We start from the raw sequence: 12,029 nt of genomic DNA, 5'->3' as shown, positions 1-12,029 counted from the left end.
CACACACACACACACACACACACACAGAGGCAGATTTTCACTACCATCCCCACTGCTGGATTTGCAGCCCACTACGTGCACGAAGGATGGTTTCATTCATCCTTTCCATCCCAATTTCTGCTACAAGCTCAGCAGTTCTACCCTCCTTGGTGGAGTCAAGGGACAAGGGGAAATAGTGGCACACAGCAGCACAGCAGTGGCACTCCCTGGCTCCAATGTGCCCACGGGTATTTCCTACAGCCTCCACCACTTCTCTGCTTGTCCTTTAGGAAGCAGAGCATCAGACAGCACAAAAGGGCCTTTTACTTGCAGACAAAACAACTCCTTTTTGCAAACAACCCGATCAGACCCAATGTCCCTCATCACACAGACCCTCTGCAGCATCCAGACCCCAGCAACAAAGGTGCACGCAGACCCCCAGCCCACCCTGCAGGATGGCACCAAGGCTCCCCATGGGCACGGGCAGCACTGCATGGCCCCATGCTGCCAATGGGGGGGGGGGGGCTCAGTTGGGTGGTGGGAGGCTCATTTGGGACATGGTTGCTCAGTGGGGTCGTGGTGGTTCGGTGAGGTGGTGGGCTGCTCAGAGGAGTAGTGGGGGCTCATTGGGGTGGTGGGGGCTCAGTGGGACAGTGGGAAAGTGGGAAGCTCATTTGGGATGTGGTTGCTCAGCAGGGTGGTGGGGGCTCAGTGGAATGGTAGGGGGGGTTAGTAGGGTGGGGGTGCTGGCTTGGTGGAGTGCTGGGGGCTCAATTGGGCAGTAGGAGGCTCAGCTGGGTGGTGGGGGCTCAGTTGGGTCATAGGAGCTTAGCTGGGAAATGGGAGGCTCAGTTGGGAAGTGGATATTTCACCTGGGCAGTAGAACACTCAGGTAGGTGGTAGGGGCTCAATTGGGTTGGTGGGGACTCAATTGGGTTGGTAGGGGCCCAGTTGGGTGGTGGGGGCTCAGTTGAGAATTGGGAGGCTCAATTGGGTGAGCTCAATTGGTTACTGAGGGCTTAGTTGGCAAGTGGGAGGCTCATGAGGGTGGTGGGGGATGGCTCAGACAGGTCGTGGGCAGCTCAGTTGGGATGCGGTGGCTCAGCAGGACGGTGGGCAGCTCAATAGGTGATCGGGGGCTCAGCTGGGTGGAGGATGGCTTATCTAGGAGGCAGATGGCTCAGTCAGATGGTGGGAGGCTCAGCTGGGCAGTGGGGGCTCAGAGGGGCGGTGGGAGCCCAGTGGGGCAGTGACATCTGTTGGCCACAGCTCAGAGCCACCACATCCCACCTCACCCTGCAGGTGCAGCTGGTGCCGTTTGCATCCCGCAGTCGCTCAGTTGTGCTCCCACCACACTGAATTCACACCAAACCCCACAGAAATGGCCCAACACGACCCCAATCCTCAGCCTTCCTTCTCACCTTCAGCCCCGGCTGGGCAGAAGTCCAGGAAGAGTTTGCCTCTCTTTCTTTTATAATAGGAAAATTTATTCCTCGGTTTCCCTCGGCTTAGCAGTCGAATCAATGTTCTGTGCGCTGTTTTTCAAGCTCTTTCCTCATTTGCATTAAGGCGATAACAAGGCAGAAAATATTATCCTGAAGTATCCAGATTGAGAAGGAGAACTACAGAGCCTCCACTGCAGCCACAGGGGAGGACGAGCAGCTCCATCCCTCAGCACAGCAACACCCCAGACCCCCCCTATATCACACAGGGTGGGATCCCCCCATATCACACAGGGCAGGATCCCCCCCAGCACAGCCCCCGGTGCAGGAAGGATGCTTCACTGCAGGACATCCTTCCTCAGGATGCAGCCATTCCCCAGCTGCAATACAGCCCACGGGCCACCCTGCAGCACAAGCTCCTGCACTAGTAATTGCCCTTCTACCCACTGCTGGGCTACAGCTGTGAGCTGCCCCAGCTCCACTCAGCCTCGGGGGTCTCAGCAGTGCCCACCCCCACAGCAGCCGCCAGGCAAAACCACAGCACTCTGTGATCTTAATCAAGGAAACGCTTTGCAAAACGCTGGTGGGAAGAGAGTGGAACAGGGACAGGAAATGTAGGGTGCTGCAAAAACAGCCAGCTGAGCAGCAAAGCTTTGCAGGCCGGAGGAGCTCAGTGCAGCACACACAGCTGCAGGCACTGCACGGCTCCTCACCGCGGGCCCGGTGGGGGTTTGCTGCTGGGTTGTGAAGCTGGGAATGCCCCAGTTCCTTCTGCACTGCATGAAGAGGGCTCCCCTTTTGGACACTGAGCTCTGCAGCCTCCCCATCCCGGTGCAGCCCCTCTGCTTTCTGTCCCGCAGAAGGACACATCCCCTGCCCCATCCCCTGCCCCATGCAGCTGTGCCTGCAGCTGGAGAACGCCTCGCAGTGCTCTGTCCCTCCTGTCCCTCCTGTCCCTCCTGTCCCTCCTATCCCTCCTATCCCTCCTGTCCCTCCTATCCCTCCTATCCCCCCTCCCGTCCCCCAGGGGTCACTCTCAAGCCCCTGCCCGGTTGCAGAGCAGCTTCACCTCCATTCCCACACTGCGCACCACTGCGGGCTCCTCGCAGTGTTTAACCCGCAGCCTGACCTGCCATCAGGACGCAAACAGCCCAGAGCCTGAAGAGAGCCCCCCCCCCCCCCGGCACAAGGTCACCGCCCGCGGTGGGGATGCGCTCATAACAATGGAACCCACTAAGGGTGATTTCAAAGGCTTTCAGCTACACAAAGGAAGTGATGGAGAGTCGCAAAGGAACCTAAAAGACGCTCGTAGACAGTTCCAGGAGAGCCGGGAAGCTCGAATTGCGAACTCGAGGGCTGGTCCCGCTGCCACGTTGGAGCCCAGAGCTGAGATGGCACCGTGCCGTGCTCCTGTCTGCAGCCCTGCCCCACATCCCTACGGCACAGAACAAAGGCCTCAGCATCAGAGCGCCCCAGGGGCTCTTCTGGCTCCCACAGCCCTGAAACGTTCCATCAGCTCTTGGAGAGGCATCGACAGGGGAGCAAGATACGGGATGGGAAAACCCACTTCATGCATGGCAAGATGCTGCGCTTTGCATGGCACAGCCCCCACAGCTCGGGGACCTGGGTCTGCACAGTCCTGGATGCAGCACAGCATTGCAGGGAGTGAAAGGTGGGGGTACAGCACAGCACTGCACCGACCCCAGGATCACAGCAGCCCCAGCACCAGGTCCAGGCTGACCCCAGCACCCAGCACAAACCCCAACAGACCAGGAGTGAGTGTGGTGCAGACAGTGCCCATGGAACAGGGAGGCAGAGAGATGGACACCGGTGCGAGCTCCTGCAGGGCCCCCCCGGGCCCAGTGCCGCGCTGTGTCACACAGCGGAGCTGCAGCGGGATGGGGACCGGCTCCTCCTCGCTTCATCTTGTGGGCAGGGGAACGGGGCCGAGGGAGGAGGAGCCGGTGTGGCCGGGCTGCACGGGGAGCTGACAGCCGGTCCCTGAGAGCGCTGCTCCCGGCTGCAGAGAGGCGGAGCAGCCCCCATCGGATCCAAAGGCAGCTCAGCCCCTCCTGCCCTCGCCAGGCAACTGCTGCCCCAGCGCTGCGCCCTCATTAGAGCCACAGTCACCGCAATCCTTCCGCCCTGACCACGGGCTGCTCGCTTCCCTCTGTGCCCCCAGCACCACCCGCTGTGTCTCAGCCCCGCAGGGCGCACAGCATCAGCTCCGTCCGCTGACACTCCCCGTGCCGCACTGCTGTCCCCTCACCGGGGCACTCCGCACCATCCGTCACATTTCCATGCCCGCAGCACCGCAGCTCCCGCCCGGTACCCACGGAACAGGGAGCTGCGCCCCCTCCCCCCCATCCCCGTGCCCCCACCCGGGCAGTTGGCGGAGCGCTGCCGGCCCCGGAGCTCAGCGGGGACAGGGTGCGACACTGCGCGGCTCTGCGGGATGCGGGGAAAGGGGGAGCGCAGCACCGGCAGCACTGGAAGCACCGGCAGCACCGGGATCCGTCCTGCCGGCCCCGTACCCGGCCGGCCCCGCCGCGGCGCAGAGCAGTTGGCCGGGCGGGGGGTCAGGGACGGGCGCGGTGCGATGCGGGTCGGGTCGTGGCAGGGAGCGATGCGATACGATACGATACGATGCGATACGGTGCGTTGCGATGCGGGGCCGGGCGCGCACTCACCGTCTGCTGGAGGTCGGGGATGCCGATGCGGACGACGATGGCGCCGGGCGCGGGCTCCTCCATCCGCGCCGGGGCCGCCAGCTTCGGGGAGCGGGGCCCGGCGGGGCCGCGGGTCGGGTCCAGGCGCGTGTCCTCCCGCAGGACGGAGCCCGGCTCCCCGGCGGAGGCGCGGGGCTGTCGCTCCGGTGGCGGCGGCGGTTCTGGTGGCGGCGACTCCGGGCTCTCATGTTTGCTGCCGGCGGGGCTCAGAGGCATGCTCCGTGCGGCGCGGCGGGGCGGCCGGCACCGGCACCGGCACCGGGGGCCGCGCTCACAGCCCCCCCGGGGGCCCTGCGGGAAACAGGCGGTGAGCGGGGACCGAGCCGTGCACCCCCCGTGCGACCCCCCGGCACACAGGAACCCCCCCGTGCAGGGAAGACCCCCCCAACCCCCGGCTAAACAACGGGATTCCCATCTCGGGGCGACCCCCCCGGCACACAGGAACCCCCCCGTGCAGGGAAGACGCCCCCAACCCCCGGCTATACAACTGGATTCCCATCTCGGGGCTCTCCGTGGGGAACCCGACCCCACTCCCACGCCCCACGATGGGGATCTCACAAGGGACACCCCCAGTGGGGGTCTTCAAGCCCAGGGACTTGAGCAGGACCACCCCCACCCCACAGGGTAACCCTCATCCCAAGGATGTTCTGGGGATGCCCCACCTCAATGGGGACCCCCACCAACGGCCCCCTCCCAGCAAGGGGCCAACCCCCACCCCCCACCCTGTGTAGGTGCCAGGGTGGGCACCGATCCCATGGCAGTGACCCCTCCTCATCCCAGCAGAGGGAGCGGGCAGCCCCACCATAGAACAGGGGCACTCAGAGCACAGAGCTCACATCAGACCCGGAGCGTTTGGGCCGGGCACAGCGCTGGGGGCAGAGCTCCCATCCCAGCCTTTGGGGCCGGCTCTGCTCCTGCACCCATCGGCTGCCTTCTCTCCATGCCATCACCCACGTGTGTGCCCCGAACCATCCCCACACCACCCCCTGTGCCCACAGTTTCTGCCCCATCTGCTATGATGGACCTCCAAGTCCACCCCCACGCCAGCCATCAGCACCCACACGTGGAGCAGAGATGCAAGCAGCCACACCACGGGCTGCTATTTCTGCCCGTCCTCCTGCCAGGGAGAGCTCCTTGCAGTCAGGCCCTCACTACTGGGCAGGAACGGGGGCTGCCCTGCCAACAGCAGATGGATGAGGGCTGAGCCCTGCAGGACTGTGCGTAGGGCTGCGTCCGGTCCACGGCTGGCTGGGATTCAAGGCTTTAATCTAGATGACAATCCTCCAACAGAAATAGCCCCCAAACCACTGAGAGCTGAGAGATTTACGGTATGGCCTGGATCTGTCCAGGAAATGAGTAACGGTGCTTCCTCCTGCCCTCCTGCCCCAGCCAGAGCCTGGCTCTGCGGGCAGCCCGGCCCCCAGCACTCCCCTCTGGAGCAGCATCGGCTCCAAGCGTCCACAGCAGCAGAGATGGGAATGGAGAGGGGAGGCTGCATCCAGAGACACAGAGCCCTGGGGGAGGACCCCTGGGAAGGAGCCCGAGGGGTTCTGGAGCATGAGAGCAGCACCAGCCCCAGAACTGGGATCCTGGGTCAATGGTGATGAACAAGAACATCTCAGGACCAACCAGCCCATCTCTGGGCTCTTTCCACCCACACCTTCACAGCACTGCAGAGCTGTGGCTCAGCAGCTTCCCCTGCATCATTGGCTGCCCTCACCCCCAGCACAGGTCAGGTCTGTGCACCCAGATGGGAGCACACGGGGACATCGGTTTCAATCACCCCCAAACATAAAGCAGCGGTAAGGTGTCAATTTATGCCCCAGCCCAGCAGCACAGAAACCCCACAATGTCTCATTGTGGCTGCCTGTGCCACAGCACCTCTACCAGAGGCTGGGAATTGCTCCCTGCGGGGCAGTGGGGCAGAGAGAGGGGCTGGGAGCAGTGGGATGTGCCCATGCTCCATGCAGGGTCTGCCGGGCTCTGGGTAAAGGCACATGGAAACTGCTTTGGAGAGCACAACGGGGCCGAGAGATGGTGGCTCTGGGACCAGGGGCTGCAGCTCATCAGCAGCAAAGGAGAAAGTGAAGCTGTAGAGAACAGGCCAGGCTCTGGGCTGTGAGTCAGGGACATGGGGGATGAGGTGGGGCTGGAGAGGGGAGGAAGCGGATGGAATGGCCGTGAGTCACTGTGAGCCCAGCTGAGACCTCCGGCAGCTCAGGAGACAATGGAGCCCGAGCAGCCAGGAAGGGAGCAGGCAAAAATATCTGTGGAACAAAGGGCAGAGGGGGAAGAGGGGAAACCAAGGCAGGAGTCAGCAGCTGATGCTGCATGTGGGGCAGGAATGGCTGGAGAAACCCACAGCTGGGCTGCTCCTGGCACCAGCAGCCCTGCATGGAAGGTCGGCCTCTGCCGACCCTTTGTCAGTGCCCTTTGTCACCCCCACAGGTCAGACCTTTATCCCAGGGAGCAGCATTGGGGTGAGAGGGGATGGGCTGATGGGGCATTGAGAGGGTCAGGGTGGAGATGGGGACCAAGCTGTGCTCCAAAGAGCGGTCAGCACTGCACAGCTGCCCAGGGCAGGGGGGAGTCCCCATCCCTGGGGGTGTTGGGTGAGCACAGGGATGGGGCACTGGGGGACGTGGGCAGTGGGATGGGCTGGGGTTGGATCGGGGATCCCAGAGCCCTTTCCCAATCTCTGTGATCCCAGAGGGCTCTTCCAACCCAAAAGAAGCCTCGTTTTTTCACCAGGGGGAGAAATGAAACAATTCAAACTCTCCAGTTGGTAACTGGTAGAAATATCCCAGCTTAACACCCCCCCCCTCCAATCTTCTGGTACCTCATCAGCTCCCAATAACGTTTCAGATCCAGGTGATTAGAATAATGCATTGGCCACCCCCCCACACACACACCCCAACTCCATTGCAGGCCTCCAGAGTCATTCACATTCATTTTCTCTTATCAAATCCACTTCTCTGCTGAAGAGAAAAAGATAGGGATCACTTATCTTGAAAAAAGACTTGAAATCTCAGCAATGATACAATGATAACCCAGGGAGTCTTATCCCAACGCCGGGAAACATGGCCTGAAAGCCATCAAAGAGAGTCTGAAATCCTTCAGGAAGATTTTAGAGTGATTGGAACAGATCGGAAACGCTTCTGCCAAAGGAAATCACTGCTCAGCTGTGGGCTACACGTGGCACCACAGTGACAGACCATTGAGGCGCTCACTGGGACACCCCAACACCCGCTGCAGGGAAGGGTTAAGCAGTGATGCTGCAGCCACCTCTTCCGTCCCCTAATTACAGCCCCTCTTTATCACTCCCAGTGCCACAAAGCCATTGAATCACACTGAATCATGGAATCAAGCCAGTTGGACAAGACCTCTGAGATCACCCAACCTGCCCCACAGTGCAACTGATCACATCCCAAGGTGGTGGGATCCAGGGTGATGGGATCCAGAGTGATGGGACCTACAGTGCTGGGACCCATAGGAAAGGGCTTGAAGAAAAGAGGCAGCCCAGGGTATGGAAGGGCAGGAAGTGTGATGTGGGGCTCCCAGCATGGGGTGAAAACCCAACTCCACAATGGAGTCATGGGGCTGCTCCCCCTGTGCTCAGGGCTGGGGCTGCTGCAGACAGGGGCCACTTCTGAAGCTGTTTTTCCAAACTCTTTGTGTCCTCTGGGCCTCCTCTCATCCTCTTTCCTCTTCCTGGAAAGCTGTTTCAGATCCTTCTCTGATATCATGGAGCACGATGGCCTAATTTCTAGCCCACACATTCACGGCTAGTTTCCCCTATCCATGTGACAGCATTATCTGCTGGCCGGCACAGATCCTCTCCTCCCCTTTGTTTGTGTGAGTATCACAGGCAGCAATCAGACCCACACTCCAGCTCCACTCTGCAGGCTGAGCAGCTGATTCAGTGCCCTCCTGCACAGCAGAACCCAGCCCAGAATTGGGCTTCAGCCCTGGGGCCACACGCAGGGAATGAAGCAGAGCTCCAAAGGAGAGCCCTGAACGGCTCGTGCCTTGCTGGGCTTCAAACCCACACCACCCCCATGTTCATCACAGGGAGCGCTGGGCTCTGCTGCAAGCAGCAGTCATGCAATCATTCTGCTATGGAGCAGAGGAAAGGAAGCAGGGATAATAAGCAGCTGGCACCTCCATAGCAGCAGCAGCAATGTTCCCAAGCCAAGAGAAAGCTCACAAGTACCAACACAGGCACGAAACGGAGCTTGGAGGGCAGGCAGACGTTTCCATGCACACTAATGCCAGGGCAGGTCACAGGAGAATGCGGGTGGCTGCACTCCAGCACAGGTGCTGCATTCCTGGGGGGGGTGGCAGGAGCTGCAGCACCGGCCGTGCCAGCAGCAGGGACCTGGTGGTGCTGGTCTGCAGATCTGTGTGTGCCCCAGCTCTGCCCCATGAGCTGCACCCCGACACAGTGCTCCAGAGCAACATGTGCAGCACTGGGAGGGGTGTATGGGGAGGGAGGGGGAGGAGGAATAATAAATGGAGACCCAGGGTGCTGCCAAGGGATCACTGCAAGGTGGGTGCAAAGAGGAGCACTGGGAAGGGGCCCAGTGCCCTGGGGTAGAGCTGATGCTGGAAGGACCAACAGGTTGAGTTTGCACCCAGCTCCTCCAGGGCAGCACCCAGAGAGCTGCTCTGGGGCATCACAGCCACAACCTGCACCAGGACGGGGCAGCACAGCCACAACCTGCACCAGGACGGGGCAGCACAGCCACAACCTGCACCAGGATGGGGCATCACAGCCACAACCTGCAGCAGGACGGGGCAGCACAGTCACCATCTGCACCAGGACGGGGCAGCACAGCCACAACCTGCACCAGCATGGAGCTACAGGCCCCTCACCCCCCAGCCCTCCCCATCAGCCCCATGCTGCAGCCTCAGAGCCCCAGGCAATGCTCACCCCCCAGAGCCAGCAGCCGCCCGGCTCCCATGGCAGCACGGAGCCCAGCGCTGTGTGCAGGTGCTGTGCAAGCTCCTCATCACCCCCATGTCCCCCCCGGCCCCGGAGACCCCAGGGTCACCTTGAGCCCCCCCAGGCGGCCGCGGGGACTCAGCCCTCACCTCAAAGGACCGGGGAGCGTCCGCTCGCGCTTGGCTGGCGATGCCCATGGGACTCTCAGCCTGGCGCACACACACACCAGTTACTGATTTACCAGGGGCGGCTGCAGCTGCAGCTGGAGTCCGGTCGATGGGCGCTGTGGAAGGCTGGGCCTTCACGGGGGGATGGGGGCAGGGGGATGGCACTGTTTAACCCCAGCGTGGGGCTGAGAGCTCAGCGTGCCATGAGGCTGCCGGGGTCCCACAGCCCAATGTGGGCTGCTCACCCAGCCCCAGGGCAGGGGCAGTGCCAGGGCCGTGCTCACAGGCTGTGTGCCATGGCCTCGTCCCAATGCTGTGTGCCAGGCAGCACCGAGCAGCCTGTACCAGCACAGCCCCGTCCTCTGCTTCATCCTCCAGAGGTGACACAGGCAGCAGCGTGTGCAGGCTCTGGGTGCAGCCCCATCCTCAGGCCATGCTGCATCCGGGCCCTCCCCACGTTGAGGGGCAGGACAGGCACAGTGTGGGCACTTTGTCCCCCCAGCTGTCGGGGTGTCTGCACATTCCTTGCAGACAGGCAGCTTACACTAAGATTTCACCCCGAGGGTGGTGACGCACTGAACATGTTGCCCAAGGAGGCTGTGGATGCCCCATCCCTGCAGGCATTCAAGGCCAGGCTGGATGTGGCTCTGGGCAGCCTGGGCTGCTGGTTGGTGACCCTGCACACAGCAGGGGGTTGGGATGGGATGAGCACTGTGGTTCTTTTCAGCCCAGGCCATTCTATGATCTCTGGCTGATGCTGTGATACAGAGCAGGGCAGTGAGCTCAGCCAGCCTCCCACCACCACAATCAGAGGGGCTGGCACAGAGCTCAGCACCATCACAGCCCCTCCAGCCCTCAGCTGTCAGGGCAGCTCTCAGCGCCCAGCAGAGGGATGGCAGCACACCCAGGAGAGCTCCCAGCTCCTCCTTTGCCCAGGGAGGTAGTACAGAGATGGGCTGAGCAAAGCACTGGGCCTGGCTGGGTGGTGGGAGCAGAGCAGCACCATCACAGCAGCCCCAGACCGATGCACTGAGCAAATGAGGAGAGAAGGGAAACAGGGGAGGGATTGGGGATGGCTCATCGATCACCCTGCGGTGGCTGCAGCGTCCTCCAGGCTCCACGGGCAGTTCTGCTGCCAATAGATTTTCCCTCTCTCCGCCTGCCGGGGTTACTGGGTCACTGGGGATGGGCAGATGGGTACAGGACACTCCATCACTCCGGTGCTGTCCTCCTCAAGGTGACAGAGGTGCAGACCCCAACCGGGGGCAGCAGGAGAAGCAGCACCCAGCACTGTATTAAAGCATCCCCGGCAATGCCGGGCTCTCCTGTGCCCAGAGCTCAGCAGAGGGAGCAGGGAACCCTGAGCCACCCCAGCTCGGAGCAGTGGCCACAGGGCAGTTTGCAGGGGATCCTATTGCAGAGCCCTGGGGCACCAGGCACCGTGTGTCCCAGTGTTGTCCCTCCCAGCTCTGATTCCATGCCCTGCCATGGGCTGTGTGCCCCCCACCTGCTCAGGCTGCCCAGGGCTCTCTCCAGTCTGGCTTTGAGCACCTCCAGGCTCAGGGTAATGCTGCCCTACAGCCCCCGCTGTGTCTGTCCCAGTTCCCATCAGGACCACAGTCCTTCCTCCCTGACTGCCCTTCCCTTACACAGCACAGGCTCAGAGTTGGAGCCATTGGGCCACACCATGCAGGACTGACTGCCCCAACCTGCGGGTTCCCTGTGCCACGTGGGCAGCTCAATGGAGCAGGCAGGGCTCACAAAGGGCTCCAGGATGCCACGGTGGGAGCCCCAGGAGCTCCTTTCCCATCCCAAAGGAGTGTCCAATTCCCTGCCAGGCATGGGGAGCCGGGCAGGGGGAGCCCTCTGGGTGTACAGAGCCCCGTGCCCAGGGCAGCCCAGCACTGAGAACCACTCGGCACCAGGAAAGTGGTGGAGTGGGGGGATGGCTGTGATGAGAGCAGCCTCATTTGGGAACACCACATCAGGGGGCTCTGCACCCCCACACAGCAACTCCAGCACCAGCGGTGCGTAGCCACGTAGCCATAGGAACATCACTTAACACGGTCACCTTGGTAACTGTGGCTGCACGCTCTCGGCAGCACGTGCAGGGCCCTGTGCACCTCGTGGGCTCCCACATCCCATGCTCAGGTGCTGCCTGCTGCAGGTCACACCCATAGGGATGGATGGATGGATGGATGGAACTGTGAGCCAAGAGCCTCCTGCCACCCTACAAGTCAGAGCCCAGACCCGGCCCCACACACACAGCTCAGAGGCCACATGCATGCACAGCTGCTGCCTCTCGCTGCCCACAGCACTGCTGGGCACAGCTGGGCATGAACTCAGCTATGGAGGTGGCACAGCCCAAGGACACGTAAAGCTGAGCATTAGATTCCTGCACATCCAACTGCATCTCAGCGTGCACCTCTGTGTCCCTGCAGAGCAGTGCAGCCCTGCGGCAGTGCAGCCCACATCCAATGGAGTGTGGCAGTGCCATGGCCCAGCCTGACCCAGCTGGTACCCAGCGCTGCCCCATAGAGATTGGGCTGCACAGAGCTCACACCTGCTGCAAGTGTCACAGAATCACTGAGGCTGGAAATGACCTCTGGGATCCCCAATCCAACCCCAGCCCATCCCACCGACCACGTCCCCCAGTGCCCCATCCCTGTGCCCACCCAACACCCCCAGGGATGGGGACTCCCCCCTGCCCTGGGCAGCTGTGCAGTGCTGACCGCTCTTTGGAGCACAGCTTGGTCCCCATCTCCAC

The 12,029-nt window shown here is 62.0% G+C and overlaps 1 protein-coding gene across 5 annotated transcripts in view; it reads right to left on the bottom strand.

Annotated features, from left to right (window-relative positions):
• Window positions 1–2,661: 2,661 nt before the first annotated feature.
• Window positions 2,662–12,029, bottom strand: part of LOC107319936 (forkhead box protein D1-like) — a 26,826-nt gene continuing 17,458 nt past the window's right edge. For all 5 annotated transcript variants that reach the window (XR_004308415.1, XR_004308421.1, XM_032446588.1 and 2 more), the window contains exons 3-4: window positions 4,112–4,441; window positions 2,662–2,856 (exon numbers count right to left, since the gene is read on the bottom strand). Coding sequence is in view for 3 of the 5 variants with exons in the window: in XM_032446588.1 (XP_032302479.1) it covers window positions 2,677–2,856; window positions 4,112–4,366 (435 nt within the window). In the remaining 2 variants the exon portion in view is untranslated. The remainder of the gene's footprint in view (window positions 2,857–4,111; window positions 4,442–12,029) is intronic.

Source organism: Coturnix japonica, chromosome 1 (assembly GCF_001577835.2).
Source record: "Coturnix japonica isolate 7356 chromosome 1, Coturnix japonica 2.1, whole genome shotgun sequence".
Lineage (NCBI taxonomy): Eukaryota > Metazoa > Chordata > Aves > Galliformes > Phasianidae > Coturnix > Coturnix japonica.
Note: the sequence above shows the minus strand (reverse complement) of the source record. Positions and strands in the feature narration are given on the sequence as shown.